The 22,616-nt window shown below is 36.2% G+C and overlaps 1 protein-coding gene across 4 annotated transcripts in view; it reads right to left on the bottom strand.

Moving 5' to 3' along the window:
* LOC126183505 (carbohydrate sulfotransferase 5-like) overlaps positions 1-22,616 on the bottom strand; it is a 332,383-nt gene that overhangs the window by 43,039 nt on the left and 266,728 nt on the right. For all 4 annotated transcript variants that reach the window (XM_049925552.1, XM_049925553.1, XM_049925551.1 and 1 more), the window contains 2 exons: positions 16,455-16,653; positions 7,278-7,457 (listed from right to left, as the gene is read on the bottom strand). In XM_049925552.1, the coding sequence (XP_049781509.1) occupies positions 7,278-7,457; positions 16,455-16,653 (379 nt within the window). The remainder of the gene's footprint in view (positions 1-7,277; positions 7,458-16,454; positions 16,654-22,616) is intronic.

The following is a 22,616-nucleotide window of genomic DNA, read 5'->3' as shown; positions in this document are numbered from 1 at the left end:
AAAGCGTTTCTGAAGAAGAAACATTTGTTAACATCGAGCATAGATTTAAATGTCAGGAAGTCGTTTCTGAAAGTATTTGTGTGGAGTGTAGCCATGTATGGAAGTGAAACATGGACAATAAATAGTTCAGACAAGAAGAGAATAGAAGCTTTTAAAATGTGGTGCTACAGAAGAATGCTGAAGATTAGATGGGTGGATCACATAACTAATGAGGAGGTATTGAATAGAATTGGGGAGAAGAGAAGTTTGTGGCACAACTTGAGTAGAAGAAGGGATCGGTTGTTAGGACATATTCTGAGGCATCAAGGGATCACTAATTTAGTATTGGAAGGCAGCGTGGAGGGTAAAAATCATAGAGGGATACCAAGAGATGAATACACTAAGCGGATTCAGAAGAATGTAGGTTGCAGTAGGTACTGGGAGATGAAGAAGCTTGCACAGGGTAGAGTAGCATGGAGAGCTGCATCAAACCAGTCTCAGGACTGAAGACCACAACAACAACACAAAATTTAACAGATTCCTTTTAGTCATCATGTACATGACCTCACACTTTTCATTGGTTAGAGTCAATTGCCACTTTTTGCACCATACAGACATCTTGTCTAAATAATTATACAGTTGGTTTTGATCATCTCATGACTTTAAAACATGATAAGTGACAGCATCATCTGCAAACCATCTAACAGGGACGTTCAGACTATCTTCTACATCATTTATATAAATCAGAACCAGAAAAAGGTCTTTCTTGGGGAATGCTGTGTTTAAATTCTGTTTTACTTGATGACTCCATAGCCACACAGTTTGATAAGAAGTTGCTTGCGAGGGCTGGTGTCAAAAACTTCATGGAAATTTAAAAACATGGAATCAGTTTGATACCAAATGTCAATAGCACTCATTACTTCATGTCAATAAGCAACTAACTATGTTTCACAAGAACAATATTTTCTGAAACTGTGCTGACTATTTCTCATTACATTACTTTCTTCAGGGTAATTCATAGTGTTTAAACATAGTATTTGTTCCAAAATCCTACTGCAAATCACCATCAGTGACATGGGTCTGGAATTCAGTGGATTACTTCTATTTTCTTTCTTGAATATTGTTGTGACCTGTACAAATTTCCAGTCTTTATATACAAATTTGTTGATGAACAAGCAGTTGTATATGTATATTGTATCAGCATACTCTTAAATGAACTGAAGCCTTGCATTTACTACTTGATTTAAGCTCCTTCACTACACCCGAGATACCTACTTCTAAGTTAGTCATGTTGGCAGCTGTTCTTGATTTTAATTCTGGAATATTTACTTCATCTTCTTTGGTGAAGGAATTTTGTAAAACTGTGTTTAGTAACTCTGCTTTAATGGCACTGCCATTGGTAATATTACCATTGCTATCGCACAGTGAAGATTTTGATTGTCTCTTGCCAGTGGTGTACTTTACATACAGCCATTATATCTTTGGATTTTCTGCCAGATTTCTAGTCAGAGTTTTGTTGCAGAAGCTGTTGAAAGCATCTGGCATTGAAGTTCATGCTAAGTTTCAATATTCAGTGAAACATCACCAATCTTGGAGACTCTGCATTCTTTTAAGTGTGGCATGCTTTTTTTGTTGCTTCTGCGCCAGAGTTCTGACCTGTTTTGTGTATCACGGGGGATTGGTACAAACGCTTATTAATTTATTTGGTATGTATCTCTCAACTGTCTTCAATATTATTAAAGTTAAAGATTAAAGTTGTTTCTACTTAACAACTTGTTCTTTCCTACAGAAGAATACTTGAACAGAAATAAGCAATTAATACTTATTTATGATAACAAGTGTGTGTACAACTTTTGTTCAATTGACACATCCCACATCATAAACCTTACTGCGAATATTGTCTGTAGGATACATAACTAAGAATGAAATTAACTGAACAACCTTCTGTGTCTATCTAGTATAATTTCCTAGGTGAACTCAGCACTGGTTTTTGAAGCAGACACAGTGAGAGGTGACTCAGTGGTTAGCACACTAGACTGACATTTGAGACAATGGTGGTTCAAATTCCCGGCTGATCATCCAGTTTTCGTTTTCCAAGATTTCCCTCAATTGCTTAAGGCAAATGCTGGGATGGTTCCTTTGAAAGGGCAAGGCTGATTTCCTTCCTCGCCCTTACCTAATCTGTGCTAGTCCTCCATCTCTGATGACCTCACTGTTGATGTGACATTAAACACTAATCTTCCACATTCTTTCTTTGAAACAAACACACTTCTATTTTTCAAAAGTTCTCTCTCTATTACATATAAAGGAACTCCTTGCTTTGACAGTCTTACATTCATTCAAAAGTTTATTCTTAACATTAATTCTACATTTAGATCTATACCTACTTCTGTACTCTGCAAATTACCTTGCTGTATGTGGTAAAGGGTACTTTTTGCTTTGCATACTACTTTCATGTCACCCCTTTCCTGTTACAACGCAAATAGTTTGTGGGAAGAACGATTGCTGGTAAGCCTCCATATCGGCTTGAATCTCCCTAATTTTCTCCTTGTGGTCTTCTCACGAGATATATGTAAGAGGGACAAATATATTTTTTTATTCTTGCACAAACACGCACTCTCGGGGCTTTAACAATTAACTACACTACGATGCAGAATGCCTTTCTTGAAGCACCTGCCACTAGAGCTAGCTGATCATTTCTGTCACACTTTCATGCTTGCTAAATGAACCTGTAATGAAACGTGCTGCTCGTCTTTGGATCATCTCAATTTCCTCTATCAGTCCTATCTGGTACAGATCCTATACTGATGAGCAATATGCAAATATTGTTTGAACAAATGTTTTGTAAGTTATTCCCGTCAGTGATGGACTACATTTCCTGAGGATTCTGGCAGCTTCTTTGCAGACAGTTAATTTTATGAGGTCATTACATTTCAAATCTACTCTTAAATATTTTATGGGAGTAACTACTTCCAGTGATTGTTCTGCAAGAGTATAATTGCATAATAAAAGGTCTTCTGTCCATGTATTCAAAATACATTTCATTTGTTTATGTTGAGGGTCAATTGCAACTCCTTGCACCATGCATTGATCCTCTGCAGGTCTTCCTGCATTTCACAACAATTTTCTAGCATTGCAACTTTCCCATATATGATGGCATCATACATGAAAAGCCTTCGGGAACTGTCAACATTATCTACTAAGTCATTTATATATTTTGTGAAAATTAATGGTTTTATAACACTCCCCTGGAGCACACCCAAAATTGTTTCTATGTCTGAAGACTTCTCTCTGTTCAGAACAACATGCTGTGTTCTGTTTTCTAGAAACTCTTCAACCCAATCACACAGTTTGTCCGATATTCTGTACACTTGCATTCTGTTCATTAGGCAGCAGTGCCAAACTGTATCAAATGCATTCTGGAAGTCAAGGAGCATGGTATCTACCTGGGTGCTTGTATCTGCTGCTTTCTGGGCCTCACAGATGAACAGAGAAAGCTGGTTTCAGACAATCATTGTTTTTTGAACCTATGTTGGCTTGTAAAGAGGACTTTTTGGCTTCTAGAAATGTAATAATACCTGAACATAAAAAATATGTTATAAAATTTTACAACTGACCGACATCAGAGATATAGGCTTTGTGCACCTGGTCTTGAAAATGGGATTGACCTGTGCTTTGTTCTAATCATCAGGAACACTTCACTCTTCCACAGATCAATGGTACACTGCTGCAAGAAGAAGGGTGAGTTTTTCACATACTCTACCTATAATTCTATTGGTATCCCATCAGATCCAGTGCCCTTTCCCATCAGATCCAGTGTCCTTCCTTCTGTTGAGTGATTTCAGTTGCTTTTCTATCCCATAATCACTTATTTCAATATTGGCCATTTTTTCATTTGTGTGACAATTTACAGGAATCACTTCAGTGTGATCTTCCTCTGTGAACCACACTGGGAAAAAGACTTTTAGTATTTTGGTATTTTTTGTGTCATCCACAGTTTAAGTGCTATTATGGTCACAGAGACTCTTGACAGATGGCTTTGATCTGTTTACCGAGTTAAAATAATACCAGAACATCCTATTATTATCTGTCAAGTTGGTAGACATAATTTTACTTTCAAATTTGTTGAATGGTTCATGCCTGGCTCTCCTTACACTAATTTTGGCTTCATTTAATTTTTGTTGTCTGTGAAGCTTTGGCTGAGTTTAAATTGGCAGTGAAGGCCTCTCTGCTATCACAACAGTTTTCTAATATGGCTGTCAAACCACAGCCTTTCCATCCCTCTCAACTTTTCTCTGCACATACCTGCAGAAGTAAAAACTTTGAGGTTCGCCGATGACATTGTAATTCTGTCAGAGACAGCAAAGGACTTGGAAGAGCAGTTGAACGGAATGGACAGTGTCTTGAAAGGAGGATATAAGATGAACATCAACAAAAGCAAAACATGGATAATAGAATGTAGTCAAATTAAATCGGGTGCTGCTGAGGGAATTAGATTAGGAAATGAGACACTTAAAGTAGTAAAGGAGTTTTGCTATTTGGGGAATAAAATAACTGATGATAGTCGAAGTAGAGAGGATATCAAATGTAGACTGGCAATGGCAATAAAATCGTTTCTGAAGAAGAGAAATTTGTTAACGTCGAGTATAGATTTAAGTGTCAGGAAGTCATTTCTGAAAGTATTTGTATGGAGTGTAGCCATGTATGGAAGTGAAACATGGACGATAACAAGTTTGGCCAAGAAGAGAATAGAAGCTTTCGAAATGTGGTGCTACAGAAGAATGCTGAAGATAAGGTGGGTAGATCACGTAACTAATGAGGAGGTATTGAATAGGATTGGGGAGAAGAGAAGTTTGTGGCACAACTTGACTAGAAGAAGGGGTCGATTGGAAGGACATGTTTTGAGGCATCAAGGGATCACAAATTTAGCATTGGAGGGCAGCGTGGAGGGTAAAAATCGTAGAGGGAGACCAAGAGATAAATACATTAAGCAGATTCAGAAGGATGTAGGTTGCAGTAGGTACTGGTAGATGAAGAAGCTTGCACAGGATAGAGCAGCATGGAGAGCTGCATCAAACCAGTCTCAGGACTGAAAACCACAACAACAACAACCTGCCTGCAGTCTACTGCATTATGCTCTTGAATTTTGTCCATTGATATTCAACATTGATAGTGTTGGAGATGAAATTCTTGTGCTGACTGCTCAGGTGATCTGAAATCCATTTCTTGTCACTCTTGCTAAGCAGAAAGATCTTCCTGCCCTTCGTTGTATTCCTACTTACAGCTGTACTCAGTGATGTTTTAATGGCCGTAAGATCACCGATTCCCTGTTCTATGCTGAATTGAAAAGTTTGGGTCTCTTTGCCTCCAGCAAGTCTAAGATATTATCTTCACAAGATTTTTCTCTGGTTAATTGCTCAAGGTAATTTTTGGGCAAAGCACTTAGAACAATTTCACACGGTTTTCTGTCCCTCATACCTCATCACTTCCATTCTCAGTCTATAGATGGCAAGTTAAAATCTCCACCTGGAATAAGGAAATTGATGCTAAATATTCTCCTAATGTCCCCTCAACTATTCTGCTACTGCTGCTGCTGCTGCTGCTGCTGAGGCAGGGGTTCGATAAAAGCATCCATTGACCATGTTTGATCCACCTTTAACACTCGCCCCTACCCAAATTATTTTTCTCTGGTTATGTGCGCTAATCTCACTAGATGCTATTGTATTTTTTATGGCTATAAAAATGCCTCCACCACCAGCCTTAAACCTCTCTCTGCGATATACCGGGTGATCAAAAAGTCAGTACAAATTTGAAAACTGAATAAATCATGGAATAATGTAGATAAAGAGGTACAAATTGACACACATACTTGGAATGACATGGGGTTTTATTAGGACCAAAAAAATACAAAAGTTCAAAAAATGTGCGACAGATGGCGCTTCATCTGATCAGAATAGCAATAATTTGCATAACAAAGTAAGACAAAACAAAGATGATGTTCTTTACTGGAAATGCTCAATATGCCCACCATCATTCCTCAACAATAGCTGTAGTCAAGGAATAATGTTGTGAACAGCAGTGTAAAGCATGTCCGGAGTTATGGTGAGGCATCGTCATCGGATGTTGTCTTTCAGCATCCCTAGAGATGTCGGTCGATCACGATACACTTATGACTTCTGGTAACCCCAAAGCCAATAATCACACGGACTGAGGTCTGGGGACCTGGGAGGCTAAGCATGATGAAAGTGGTTGCTGAGCACATGATCATCACCACACGACGTACACACGAGATCTTTCACGCGTCTAGCAATATGGGGAGGTTCTAATAAAACCCCATTTCATTCCAAGCATGTGCGTCAATTTTTACCTCTCTATCTACATTACTCCATGGTCTATTAAGTTTTCAAATTTATTCTGACTTTTTGATCACCCGGTACATTCCAATTGTAAATTAGAACTTAATTGCTACTGACATCTTGTTCCAGCCATTTTTTTTAAATCCCTGGACCTATGTTATCATTGTTACTGTTTACAGGGGAGATTAGTTCCAGGAGCTTTCCATAGATGCTCTTTCATTTAACTAATACTATATTAACATTTTCTTTCTCCAGTCTTCTGTCACAAATGCTATTCTGCCTGGACTCAGAAGGTATCTTATCAGGCCTGTGGTGGGATGTCTCTATCCTAAAAGACCTATATTTGCATGCCAACATACTCTGCTACCCTATTTCATCACCGAGCGAGGTGGCGCAGTGGTTAGACACTGGACTCGCATTCGGGAGGACGACGGTTCAATCCCGCGTCCGGCCATCCTGATTTAGGTTTTCCGTGATTTCCCTAAATCGCTCCAGGCAAATGCCGGGATGGTTCCTTTCAAAGGGCACGGCCGACTTCCTTCCCCGTCCTTCCTTAATCCAATGAGACCGATGACCTCGCTGTCTGGTCTCCTTCCCCAACAACCAACCAACCAACCTATTTCATCTTGTTTCCTTTCAATCTGTTGGTAGGAAACACTCTTACAGTCTTTGTTGCACTGAATATGAGTTTTTAGTATGTATCTATTCATTCCAAATATTTTTTACTTTGTTAAATAATTTTATGCATTGTGAAACACAACAATATTTCATAAACATGAACCTTGAAACACAAAAATAGCTAAATAACTGTGCATTACAACTTTAAATCAACTACTTACAAAATACTTCTACAGAGAATGCCATTAAATAGCAATTGGCATATGGTGGAAATCTGAGTTTATAAGCATGTCAGTATACTGATAAACTAAAAAAAGGACAAACCTGAAACGATTGGGATATTTTACAGCAAACTCCTTAGCAGATTCATAATCAGCAATGAGATCACTGCACAGAATCCTGGGTTCACTACAGTCAGGACTTCCCGGACACCATGAGCGATGCTTACGAGACTGCAAAGTGCCACGAGGATCACGCACCAGCAGCAAAACTCGTACATTCAGACTTAAAAGCACAAAGAAGTGGCAATTAATTTCCTCTCTGGTACAGTAAAGAAAAGTTAAGGAAACAATGTGATAACAGGTTTATCTGATCAATGAGAGAGAGAAATTTTCGTTAAAGCATTGGAAGCATCATATAGACAACTGGTTATTTAAACTGCAACACCATGAATGATAGCAAATAATAAAATTTCATTCATTGTGTGTATACATTGTGGTAGGAAGAATGCATGATTAATTTTTTTTAGGTACAAAATTTAGTACACACTTCAGCCACATCTAGCAGCCACAAACAGCTCCAACTCAGCTAAGCATTGGGTCAAACTGAGCTTGGATGAGATATATAGGTCTCTTCAATTCTGGGCCACTTCAGTTTTATGCAAGAGTTGATCACTCATAGAGGCTTTTGAATTGTGGTATGTTGGTCTTTTGCCAGCCCATTAGCACATGTTTTCAATGTGTGAAGGACAAGTAGAATTTGTTGGCCAGGGCAGCAGACAAACACACACTGTATTAAGATTGTCATGACAGTGTGGGCATAATGCAGTTCTGTGTTATTTTATTGAAAGATAAACTTTGAAATTATGCAACAGCCACTGGCCTTAACTCTTCATAAATGTAACACCTGTCTGAAAATTAGTGGCTATGTGAACCAGAGGTGATTGTGCTGTGTAACCAATGACATCCTCTAGCATCAGTTCAGGTGCTGGTCTCATGTGACAATGATGAACACAATCTGGCAATGTTTGTTCTCCTTGGAGCCTCCGCACAAGGATATGTCCACTGTGATGCTGCAAGCAAATCTGGGACTCGTATGAAATATGATGTGAAGCCACTCATGTATCCAGTGAAGTCATCAGCTGCACCAATGTTGTGTATCTCTCCCTGCTGCTGCGTGAATGGAAGCCACAGCAACAGTTGCCATGCTAGCACTCTGTGGTGTTCCAGAAGTCAAGAACACTTGTCCTTCCGCAAACAAGCTCACTTCCTGACAAAAGGTATCCGACATGACTATGATTTTGCACAGCCAGGCAATCAATATGTCTGCCCTCTCAAGCATTAGCTGTGTATGGCCATTGAACGCCTGCATGACATTAACTATGGGTGCATCAACATTGTATCAGGATGAGCCAAGGGATTCCAATTGACATGAATGGCAATTTACAAGAATGATGACCATGGCTGCTGTTGAATTCTGGCATGTGCTAGTTGACATTTCTCCTTTTACATGAGGCATAAAATGATATTCTCACAAACAACTAACTTTCAAATGCAATTTTGGAATGAGAAATGTGCTGTGTAACCTTTCCTTACATACAAAACATAAATGGTGTAATTGCAATATATTTTGCGCAGTTGTGCTGGAATGGCAATCATTTGCATATACAGGCACAGTAGTACATTTCATGCCAATCTGATGTTTGTTGCATGCCGTCTTCACAGTGTTGCAGTTTTAATGGCCAGCGAAGTATATTCCTATTGACACATAACTCACATGTCTACAGCTAAACCACAGAATTACTGTTAAATCTCTTTCTTTAAATACAGAAATAAATTTAGTGCCATAATTGTATGGATTTTTGCTACATACAGGTACATATTAACAGACAAAGTGAGTAGTTAGAACACTCAAATCTTTTGTCTGCAAGTTCATAAATGAGAGCAACATAGACTAATTAATTAGTTTTGCTTTAAAAAATGGTGACACTGATATTTGTACACAAACACATATTTCAGTAAACCATACGACTCTTTTTCAGCTCTTGACTAATCAATATACAATCCATGTAATTGCAATGAAACTTTGGCGAGTTGTTGAGCACCTATCTACTTAGTTTTCCGAACTGGTGCAACCATTTCAACAACAGGCGATCTGTGTCATTTCAACAATGAAATTTTAGCAAGCTTTTGTGTGTAGGCCCACAACAACTTCTGACTTAGTACATCCAGCTTACAATAGGTGGTGTGTCAGCCATTTTAACATATGTGTATATTTCATATTGTTTAGCAGTTGTTCTTGTGTTGTCAGTGTATGAGTGTGCATGCATGGCATAACTGAATTGAATGAAATGCAAACAGCAACATTTCAGTTTGTGTGTGACATAACAAGTGGGGCTGATCATGGAACTCCAATAGACAGTCAACATAACATAACAGATATCACATGCATTTTATTTTCTCTGTCCAGATGATTTTGTATTAGTCATCACAAATTATTATTTTTACTGTAAAATCAATTATGGTAGCCACATAAAAAGTGAATGGCTGACCTACATCTACAGCCTGAGAGAAAAAGACATCAAGAGCTTCAGTAACAGGAAAGCAACCGGAAGCAAGACTGGAAACATTTAGAGTATGCAATGCTGAAGTCCATTTGTCTGAAAGAAACAAGCAATGTGATGAAATACTGGAAACTGCTCGAGGAACACTGCATGCTGATTTACATCTTGGTGTGTTCCATTATTATGCTAACTATGACTGCGGTCTTCATCCAGTGTGATTACTGGAAAAAATGGAATAAATTGTGTGTGCCCTGCAGTGCTCCCAAATTTAAGACTGAAAAACCAGTACTGTGCTGCATGGTTGGGAAATTGGAGCTGCCAGAATCACATTCACTACCCAAATCATTATCAGTGTTGGTATCATGTGACACAAACCAATTGAAACATTTCTTGCCAAGCATACACAAGTAAAATTCATGTTACTAAATGACATCATTTGGTGCAACAAATATCATGCATGAGAATTACATGACAAAATTCTAGGTGCAGGACAAATTTTTCACCATCAATGATCACTACCACCATTCACAAATTTCTTCAAATTTATTTCACTGATGAGCAAATAAAGCAACATTATTGATTCAAGACTGGCACTAAACAAGGAACTGCTGCTACCTTAAAAACTTTATATGGTGAACACAATAAATTAATTCAGTTTTTCAGAACTGCAGTTGAGTAAACGCTAGCTGATGATGACAGTATTGTAATTAGAGCTGACAAAACACATAACAGGCAACATGAAAGATAGTTCAATGTACCAACATTTGATGAAGTGGCAGTCATTTCAGTTGGTGAATAATTTAACTCATGTGGTACAATTCTTCATCACAGAAAGGATGATGTTCAGAAAGTTTCAGAAACTCATTACTCATATGTGGACTCCAGTATCCAATTTTATTTTGGCAAGGAGAAGATATCATTTCAACATCAAATTGAGGAATCAACAAATACACAAGGGAACAAATAAGAAAGACAGAAGTATGAATTATTATTCATACTGATTGATGATTTCATGAAAACACAGAAAATCATGTTTTGAAATGTTGATAGTTGTTTCATCAATAGATTAGCTATATGTATGCAAAAATCAAAACCCAACAACTTATTTACATTCAATTAAATAAAACTAAGTTGTTCTCTAAACAGGACATTAATTTAAGTGATGCAGTTGTTAATGATGGCAAAGTGAATCCTGGGGAATTGGGAAAAATTGTCATACTACTGGCCATTTTTACAGGGAGTCCATGGCTCATGCATGACTATGCAGACAATGCAATGACATATGTTCATGCATACAGCCACCCAGATTAGATTATTTCATTCACATAAAATCATATGTGGGCTGATATAGAAGTACTTTTGTTAACTGGACAATCGTCTTCAGATGGTCATGATATTTACACAGTTTTATTCAAACAAAAATTGAAATCTTTAATTAATTTAATTGTCAAGCCTCATGTTTTTGGAGAGATACACTTTAGTATGTATTCCACTGAATGACCAAAAAAAGAAAAAAAGGGGGATGGCCATATGCACACATTTTATCTGGTTGATCAAAAAAGTCACACCACATCAAACTGATCAAGTCATCTCAGCAGAAATGCAAGATGTTAATACTAATGCTGACTTATTTGAAGTCATCACCAATAACATGATTCATGATCAACATGGCTTACTCAACAACCATTCACCATGCACATCTGTTGGGAAATGCATGAAGTGATACCCAAGAGACTTACTTGCTGAGACTATCAGTGACATTGCTGTATATCCTCTGTATCAGTGATGGTCAACTGAAGATGGTGGCAAATTCATCATTTTAAAAGTACAGAGCAATTATGCTGAAGTCAGTAATCACTGAGTTGTACCATAGTGACAGGTGCTCTTGAAAGTGTACATAGTACATATCAGTGTCAAGTATTGCAGTTTGGTGACATTGATCAAATACATTTGCAAATATGTTAATAAAGGAGGTAATATGGCAATTCTGGAGTGAGAAATTCAACTGTCTCTCTCAATGAAACTTATTGCTACTAACTGCCACACTACATTAGTAGCAATGGTGCAGTATAGTGCATTTTATCATTTCCAATCCATGCACAACATCCAACAGCTGTTTACGGGCCGAGCACCTTGATAATGGACAGATTTTTTTTTCACTACAGAAAATGCACATGCAATGGCTTTGTCACCACCTCCAAGACTGTTAACTGCGCTGTTCTCACTGTGTGAATATGACAGCATAAGATGCTACTTCATCCTGAAGTGTGAACATACAACACACGGAATGCACCAGCGAACAAGTTTCAATATTACAAACAAGGTAAAGCAGTCACAGAGCAACTCGATTATATTTGACCATCATATTAGGACATCTGTATGCTATTCACCCAAACAATGCAGAATGCTACAACTTGCAATTACTATTAATCAACATATGCAGACCAACACTGAGAAGAACTGAGACCAGTAAACAATCAAGAATGTGTCACTTATAACGAAGCTTGCCAAGAAGTGAATGTCTGAGAAATGATGCAGAGTGGGACACTTCAGTCACTGATGCATCAAAAACAGCTGAACCACAACAAATATGCACATTATCTGCAATATATTGAAAATGTGCTTCCCATTCATCTTTGAGAAAAATGCAAAGACTACATGAGTAAAGACATCTTACATTGTTTCCCTCTATGAATAAGAATCTGGACACTCAATTCACATGAAATATATATAATGTGGCATTGGTTTGAATTAAGTAAACTGGCAATTGCTAACATAGCACTTGTACATTTAGGAATGGCCATGCTGAATTGATCTGAAAATGGCCTTTTCAGTTGTGGTTTACTATCAGAAACACACTTTGATGCTGATGAATAGGGTACAATTGTTGAAATGAAACTTTCAAAGTTGGTTCCAAAACAATGCATAGCATATGAAATTACAAGCCAAAATTGCAGGTTGTATTTCCTAGATGTGCCTCGAAGCACAGGCCAAACTTTTCTTATTTCACTTATTTTGGAAACCATATGCTTATGAAAAAATATTGCACTGGCAATTGCATTATCTGAAATTGCAGCAACACTTCTGGATGATGGCCTAACAGTGCATTCAGCACTGAAATTGGAAATGAATATGAAAATCAATGAGACACCAAAACAAAATATCAACAAAAATTCTGAAACAGGTTGAGTACTCCAATCAACTCACTGAAAAGAACAAATGTACTGTGGTGTGCAAGAAAGCACTGGAAGTGCTTCATCATGCACTCAAAGGCATGAGAGGAAATGAATGGCTCTTCAGTGGTGCATTCATTTTATTTCCTGGTAATTTTCAACAAACTACTCTAGCAGTCATACTGCATTCAGCAGCCACTGATAAAGCTACTGAATGTCTCACATAATCTGTTTTATATGGTTACACATAAAAAATTGACTTTGTATGACTACAACATGATGCATCTGCTGATTGTTTTGTAAAGCACACATGAGTTCATTCACAAAATTTTCCAAATATCACAATGAATTTAAAAAAAAATCATGAGTGGCTCACTGTATGTGATATATTAGAGGCTAAAAACAATGGCAACACTGCCATCAAGCTCAATATTCACAATGAGATACCAAGCAAACTAACAACATATTAGCCCATTAATACTGTAATGAATCAAAACTAAGTTGTTACTTTTCCACCTGAATTCTTGAATTCACTTGATTTGTAAGGGGTGTCACCACATATTTTAATATTAAAAACTGACATGCATATCATTTCTGTGAAACATAAATCCACAACTTTGCAATGGTACCAAGTTCTCAGAGGGAAAGGTGATGAAAAATATCATCAAAACTACAATTTTAAGCGAAAAATTTGCAGGAGTAAATGTACTGTTGCCATGTATCTCAATTATTTTGACAGGCATGCCTTTTGAATTCAGGTGCAGTTCCTGGTGTGACTCACATCTGAAGTGACTATCAAGAAAGCACAGGGACAATTGCTATGAGTGTTTGGACTAAATCTGGCAATGCTTCTCACATAGGCATCCATAGGTGGCCTGTTCACTTGTCAGAAAACCCTCCTCATTTATTTTTGTATGCATCAGACAGACATACAAAATTTTTTGTGTACCCAAAAGGCCTTTGACAATCAGAATTTACACACAAACGCTTTCGTCTTTGACTGGAACTACAACACCTGCTGTGTACTCACAAGTGGTGTATAAATATCTTACAAATTAAAATTATTATATGAAACATCTGTATGAATTGCCTTTGATAAAAGCAAAGAAGGTGTCTTGATAGTCTGTATGATTTTAAGTAGCAGTTGAGGTCACAGGCAAGGCCTAATCCAGTGAACTGAATATGTGTGCAAAACCAGTATTTCTTGATTTATATCCCTCATTGTTATCTGCATAAAGTATGCTTATTGGTTATGATTTGGAGAAAGGAAATGGTGTCCACTTCTATACTTTTCATTTTTGTAATATGTCAGTGGTAGAGATATTTCCCTCTGTTGGTTGTCAATCAATGTTTTTCTGTGCCTTCTTTTCCCTTACTTATTAGTTTTTTCTTCTGAAGCAGAATTAATTTATACCTAAAGATAACCATCTACCATATTTACTTTCAACGCTACAGCAGTGCGTAAGATTTTTTTAACATTTAATTTTTTTAGAAAAGACAGGAGTAACATTTCAATATTTAAAAGTCTATGGTTCAGAAACCAGGAACTTCTGCCAAGACCATTTAGAAAATCCCTGGCTGACCATAGAATTACCTAGATATGTTAAGTTGCAGTCACTGTCTTTCTTAAAAATGAAAAAAGGTCTTCACATGGATGAACTCAAATATATATTTCATTATAGCATCCATCTACGAGGGAACAAATACAATGCTTCAAATCAGAAACATGCACTACCAATGTTAACAGCATTAACCAAGTTACTTTGTGTAAGCTGCACCTGTTTTGAAACCACAGAAAGCTTACAGATCATTATTTTACTTCAATAAATAAATTATTTAATACATCTCTTAATGTAAAAGCTGGGTTTTCTATTATTTATCTCCCCCTCTTTTTTTAAAAAAAAGTATCTGTTCATCAATGAATTTATATTAAAAATGAAAAATTAAGTGCTCACTCACACCTTTTCATGGTTCTAAATGATATAACATAATTTTCTCACATGTGGCTCTTCAGGACCTTCATATTTTTATCCTGAGATTAAGGCACATGGACTAAAAGTCATCTCACTCAGATTTAATAAGCATTTCTTTTTGCATCTCTCACATTCAGAGTTCCAGAAATGTGAAGAAAACTGAAATAAAAATAGAAAAAGAAGACTCACACACTTAGATTTAAGCTACTGTATTAATTTTAAACAGTTATTGTGCTCTGAGTACCTACGTACAACTGGTACAGATACCATTAGTGAAGTTCCTGCAGCATGAAGGTTTTTCCTCATTAGTACAGATGTAATACTCTTATAAAATTTGAAATATAAAAGACTTTTCATGTTACTTGTTTAGTAACACCTATATTTTACATACGATGAAACAAAGTAAATGTTGGTACCTCTGAAGCATGGCACATAAAAAGTAAAGTAGATGGCAAACACTGTAATTACAAAACTTCATGTTCAGAAATGTGGAATCATGAGGAGTAACGAACTACCAACTTTTATGCAAACTTAGTATACAGTTAAAACAATTGTTGAAGTGCATAACATTGATGTAGTTAAGTTAATAATCTGTTATTGTAAAAATCTTCTAGAAGCAACTGATGCAATCCTACATCACAACAGAGTTGACAACAGTCTGCCTACATGTTTTCTCTGTATTGCATGGCAACTGCTACAGTTTTTCTTTGCTGTTCATACATTTATTTTGACCTTTCTTAATAATTTATTCTATCTTTCACTTTTCTCCCTACAAATGACTATACTTTATAGCAGTATTGGAAGTGTTGATGGAAAAAATTGACCTAGAGGTAACACAATTCCTATTTTCAGTTATATGGGAACTTAACAGTCATGAAGTAATTACTATAAGCCACCTAATGAACAAAGGTACTAGCTCATGTCTTGTGACATGTGAGTACTGAAATTTATCATAAAGACGTTACTGTTCTACATGATGTCACTACTTAATGAAAACTGAATCACCAGACATTCTGTTCAGTGAATACTAACAATGCTGGCAAAAAATAACCCGAGAAATAACATATGTGGAAATCTATTATTCCTAATTGGCATACTGATTAACAGTTTCACTCTCTCATCAAAGCCTGGAAGGCAAAGACTATAAAAGACAACATCATGTTATTTATCGTTTAATCATGAATATCCATCACTGTATACTGTTTTCTGAGCTACTTAGCCTATGTTTCCTCTAAATTCATCTTTGGGGAAGTTCTTACTTTAAAAAAAAAAAAAATAGAAAGAAATACCCTGCTGCCAATTGCAATCATATATGACTGATGATCTAGAAGAAGCTTGTTTAGGATTGCTACCTAAGAAGTTTTAGAACAAGCAAAGCAATATATGTTTTAAGATGATTATTTGGGAAAGGTCATATGGTCTCTACAGAAAAACTTTTAAAGTTACTATAAATTATCAAAATTAACTGTAATGTGTTGCCTACACTGCCTTTTATCAAATATTCTTAAAATGACCATATGATAACTAATGGCATTCAAAACAAACAAATTTATAAGAACATGCTAGAACTCACCTTTTGTCAGCAAGAAGGCGTTCAGCAAGGCTTAACTTTAGTCGTACAGTCTTCATGCTCTGAAATGGGAAGAGTCGACAGAATGGGTTTAGGAATTCTGGCAGCCAGCACAATGAAGGGTGCTGCTGACATTGCTCCCACAGCCGAGTATTGTGGGTAAATAACCACACATGATATTTTCCATATTCGAGGTAGTGATCTGAAATTATACATAGAGTTTCACTGCACTGCTTAAGGAGGAATAAAACAGTTTGTAAACTATGACCTATAAAGATTTTTTTTCTATGTTTTTATTTATTTATGTGATGCATGAGATGTAGTTATATTGAAATACCTCAGTATCTCAACACAATAACATTTCAGTAGCACTTATTATCAGCATATAAAAATAATATTCAAACCACAGATAAAATATTCTTACTGCCATTAAGGATACACAATTTGAGGTTATGACAACTAACATGGAAAAAAATTAATTTTATTGAGCAAGTTTTAGAGTTGGCAGTTTTTCTTTTTTCAGCAGATACATGCCAAGAAAGTGCATGAGGAAACATGTCGAAAGAGGGAAAATTAATGACATTCAATCACTGCAACAGCTATCATAGTATTCACATGACAGGGTTTGGAGGAAGCAAAAATATCCATATCAATACGGCCAGAAATTTTTCCTCAAAGCCTGAGATACAGTTATGATGAAATATTTAGGTCAACAACACAGTGATTTTAAATGTGAACATTTTTGTTAATGCTTTAACATGACTGTTACTTATATCAAATGATACAATGAATTTACTGTTATCAATAACTTTATTTATTTCCATGGTGTGTTTTGGATATTTAAACCATCATCATCAAGTGAACTTATATGTATGAATATGGCACATATACCCTATGACTTCAAGAATAGTGATATGACACTGATTACAACACTGACAGGTGTGAATATCGAACCAAATGGAACAACAAGTTTACTGTTACTGATCACAATTTATTTATTTATTTATTTAATAGTTTCAGAGGTTTAAACCTCCATCATCTCGTGGATTCATGTGGATTAATATGACATGTAAGAGTTGTGTGAAGACTTTCTTTCAGTACATGGCTCATAGTTTTTTATTCATTTATTTATTGTTAGCCCTGTAGATCATACAATTTGTACAGCAAAGCATATCATGATAGAGGACAAGTCAATTTGAAAATTATGTTAAGATGGTGTGTGATGAGAGATGACAGTAGTGGTACATACTACACATAGCAGAATACATATAAAAGATACAGACAGAATACGAATAACATAAATAATTAAATTGTCTTTCTTAGTAGAAATGCCTACAAGTGAATAGACAGCTTATTACAAGTAATTAAAATCTTGTTTCAAGAAATTCATGTATGGAATAGAAACAGTGATTTAGTAGTAATTCCTTTGATTTAATTCTCATTATTTTTGGGTTTTTGCTTGTTTTTGTGTCTTTTGGGAGGTGGCTGTAGATTTTAATGCCCTACACTTAACCACATTCACATATAATTTTGTGTTGTGAGCTACAATTTGTACTTGGGTTTTATTTCTAGTGTCATGTATGGTGGTCTGATTTTACTGTGGAGTGATTCCAAGTGCTGTACTGTAAAACAAGCTAGTTCCATTATATAGATGCATGGCAGTGAAAGGATTTTAACTATTGAAATAGTGGTTTACAGTGTTCAGTTCTTTTTTTACATTTCATTATTCTTACCACCTGTTTTTGTACATTACTTGAGGATCAGAGCTATTTCCCCAAAAGATTAGGCCACAGCTCATGACAGACTCAAACAGGGCATGGCACACCAGCTTCAAGGTATCTATACTGGCTGTGTCTTTCAATGATCTTAATAGATAACAGGCTTTATTAAGCTTTTGTGACAGTGCCTCAATATGTTGTTTCCAATTTAGAGTGTTACTGACGGTAAGTGCAAGAAATTTGGTGTCCTGCCTGTTTGTAATGTCATCTTTGTCAAAACCTATAACTGCATTGAAGGGGTAAGATTTTGTCTAGTGTGGACGTTCATAGTTACAGTTTTTTTGAGTATTTATGAGTAGTCCATTTGCTTCAAACTAAGATTGTAATTGACAAGTAGTTTCATTGACTGCATCCTGCAATGTGTCACCTCTACTGGTTAACAGGATATTTGTGTCATCGGCATACAGAACAATATGAACAATAATAACAATATGAAAAGAACAGGTCCAAGAACAGATCCCTGAGGGATGCCTTTTGTTGTATGTACTGTATCTGACCTGCAGTGCCTGGATGTCTTTGATTTTCTTATGTCTACATTTTGCCTTCTTTCACTAAGGTAGCTATGGAACCAATTGTGGGCTACACCTCGAAACCCATACATCTGGAGTTCCCTAAAAAACAGCTTGTGGTCGACCATGTCAAATGCCTTGGACTGATCGAGAAATATACCAACAGCAGGTTGTTTATGGCCAATGAAACTTGAGCACTTTTCTAGAAATGCATACAAAGCATGTGTGCTGGGCCTATTTTTCTGAAATCCATACTGGAAAGATGTGATTATGTTGTTAGAGTTTAAAAATATTTCTAATCTAATTAACATACAGTATTTAAATATTTTTGAGAAGGCAGACAGTATAGCAATTGGCCTATAATTTGCTATGTCCATTCTCTCTCCATTCTTCTAGAGAAGTATAATTTTAGCACATTTTAGCTGGTTTGGAAATGTTCCCTCTGGAAATGAGGTTTTTATTATATTTGATGGGGGTCCACTGATGTAATTTTGAACACTTATGAAGTAAGAAGCAAAGTATCATATCATGCCCTGCAGAATAAATCTTTTAACCCTGTTCTTAATAATATCTTCAATTTCATAGAGTCTTGTATGAGATAGGAAAAAGGAGTTCAAAGGTGTATTGTTTCTGAGAAGATAATGTACAGTGTTTGGAGAGTTAGTCATGAGATTTGTGAGGAGAGAGTGTACAGTATTTGAAGAGTTGGTTGGGAGATTTGTGGAAATTTCTGAAAAATAGCTGTTGAATTTATTGGCAATTTTATGTTCATTTTCAGTTTTTTGTCCTTCTATATTTAGTGTGATTTTATCCTCTATCCTTAACTTCCTACCAGTCTGTTCATTTACTATACCCCGGATGGTCTTACATTTGTTGGAAAAACACCTAATTGTTTAATCATTATGAGCTTTATTAGCCCACTCTGGTGTGTGGTTTTATAATTTTTATAGTATACCTTGAACTCTTTGGATCTGCCACTGTCCAGTTTGCTAAGTGTGTGCAGCAGCCTCATCTTTTCTGATGGAGTTTTAATACCTCTTGTGACCCACATATTCTGTTTTTTGTTAGCGATAGTCTTTGTTTTCTCTGGGAAATGGCAATTAAAGAAATATTCAAATATCCGCAGAAAATTGTGATAATTTTCATTGGTAGTTGAAGAAGTAAATACACTTTGCCAGTCTTCTTTCTTTAAGCTAAGTAAACAGTTATTTATGTTACTATCACTATAACTTCTACACTTAAAAACTGTTTTCCTGTTGGGAGTACACTGAGTGGTGGATTAAAATGCACTGTGATTTGAAAAACCAACATCTATAATTTTTACAGTGCAATCAGTGTTAGTAGGAACCTGATCAAGACAGCTGTTTAATCTCATTAGACATATAACTTTCATATTTAAGTTGAATGACACCATTAAATTTACTAATTGCAACTTTTGAGCAGATTCTTCAAGGAAATCGATGTTTACATCAACACATATTACGGTATTATATTTTTTTATTTATTGTGACATGCTTCTTTTTAGCAACAGAGCAAAGTTTCTGAGGAAGACAGAAAATTTACCACGGGGTGATCTATACATACACATTATATACATATTTCAGTTGGCAAGTACTATTTCAGTATCTTTGTCTAAGGAATACACTTCACAGGGATGGAAAGGTTCACAGCTAATGCTAGTTCTTATCTAGATACAAGTTTCACCACCTTTGTAATTTTTCCCAGAAAAGTGGTGAACTAATCTGAAATTTTGAATATACTGATAAGGTAATTCTGACTCTTTTAGCCAGTGTTCACTAATACACAGTAAGTGCATGTCTGACAGAACATTAGTATCACTCTTACGATTTTCAAGTTCACTTACTTTATTTCTCAGTCCTTGTATATTGTGACAGTATATGTTAAGATTATCACATTCTTCTACGTGAGGAAGATTTATGTCTGCTCCATCCTCTTGCAAAAGAGGTGACTTGACCATACAAAATCTTCATTATTAGCTGACACTTTTTTCTTAATTTTTCTTGATGATCTTCTCGGAGATATTGAGATTTTGCTGCTTGAAGCTGTACTCCCATAAGAACGTGACTCTCCAATGATGAATATGATGTAGTAGGAGTATGTTGTAATCTTGTAGACTTTTCTTGTTGAGCTGCTGTTTGAATAGCGGTATCCAAATTTTGCCTGTGTAATAATTCGCTGCCAGTTTCTTGTGTTTTTGTGGGTGATGTTTTCCTACCTGCTTCTTCATTAATTGCATGTGAATTTTTTGACGCACCTGTTTCTTTTTCACCCAATAGTACAGTTTCATTAGGCAGAGGTGCTTTTAGTGAGATTGGTGGCATGGTGTTTTCATATAGTTTGGACGTTTCTGTTAATAACGCGTTAGCAAGTACATGTTTTCCTCGGCGGTTTCTGTGCATTCCATGGCGAGTAAAGTAGCTTCTTTCTTCGGAGCTAATGTCTAAAAACGTGACATGTTTGAATGCTTTACAGATTTTTTGAAACTTTCTGTTTGTGAAACGTAGTTCAGTATTTACAAATGAACTTTTTATTACATCATGTCTGTATAGAATGCTAACAATGATCGTTTTTTTGTTGCGAAATTCTTTCCAACGTTGGGCGCAATGCTCTGACTGCATTTTTTGACTCAATTTTATATACATCATTAGCTCCAGCAATAACTACACTGACATCATTTGGTTGTGGATTATAGTCTTTAACTATTTCCTGGAGGGAAGCCCCGGGTTTTACAGTTCCTGTAACAAAAACTCCGATTGCTTATTCATAAGAATAGTGGCCAAATCTCACCCATGGCTATCAGAGAAAATGCGAATTTTTGGTTTTGTTGCTTCTTCTCTCAGTAACTTGTTTTGTCTTTCTGGCCATAAATCAAGTTTTAAGCCATTTACTACACTTCCAATGCCTTTAGAGTTGCTCTGTATAGGCTACTATTTGTTTGCTTCTGTTTTGAAACTTTGGGAGGCACAGCTAATACTTAATTCTTAATACTTGACCTGTTTGCAATTTCAGTCTTCTTTTGTGCATGTTTCTTGTGCGCAAGGAGTTGAAATGTGTTTGTTGTATTTTTAGCATATACTGAAGCACTTTGTCTAGCGCAAACCGTTTCCGTACAGATGTTGTAAATAGCGCTTTGTTCATTTTCCATACATGAAGAATTTATATCAACACTCAGTCTATTCATTACTGATTCAATACCTTTAATACAGTTTTTAGCCATTACGAGTTCTTCTTGCAGCGCATCTGAGACGAATTCTTCAATACCGGCATTGTGCTTTTTGATTGCACTACCTTGTCCATTGCACTGAACAAAGCCACATTCACAATGTGGGTTTATCACTTGTATATTCTTCATGCACGATTTATGGAAATATAAATGTGGAAGTTGAAGGGCCTCCAGTGGTCACAGGCTCCCTTTGCTGTCACATTACATCACATACAGCTATATTTTTAAACAATGAATGGAGCAGAGAGGCATCTAGAATCTAATATATATGGAACATACAGCAAAGATAAACATTATTCTGATGAACGACTAAAATATAGTATGGTATAATTGATAGTAGGCTAAAAGTGACTGATTAAATATGCTACAGACCAATCTGCCACCAGAACCTTTGTTTGGCATCAACAATCATTGGCTTCACCAACTCACAACCAAATAATCTCCTTACAATCTAACTTAGACATAGGACTACACTACAGATCAGTCTGTCACCACAACCAAATCAACTGATTTCGGCTGAGAGCCAGTTCAGCTGTACTCATTTCAGCAACTCATTTCCTTTGGAGCAAGTATTAAAGCAGGGTTAAGATATCTGGTTGCATAAATGAACAGAAATATGTCCAAGAGTCAACTG

The sequence above is a fragment of the Schistocerca cancellata genome, chromosome 4 (assembly GCF_023864275.1).
Source record: "Schistocerca cancellata isolate TAMUIC-IGC-003103 chromosome 4, iqSchCanc2.1, whole genome shotgun sequence".
In the NCBI taxonomy this organism is placed as follows: Eukaryota; Metazoa; Arthropoda; class Insecta; order Orthoptera; family Acrididae; genus Schistocerca; species Schistocerca cancellata.
Note: the sequence above shows the minus strand (reverse complement) of the source record. Positions and strands in the feature narration are given on the sequence as shown.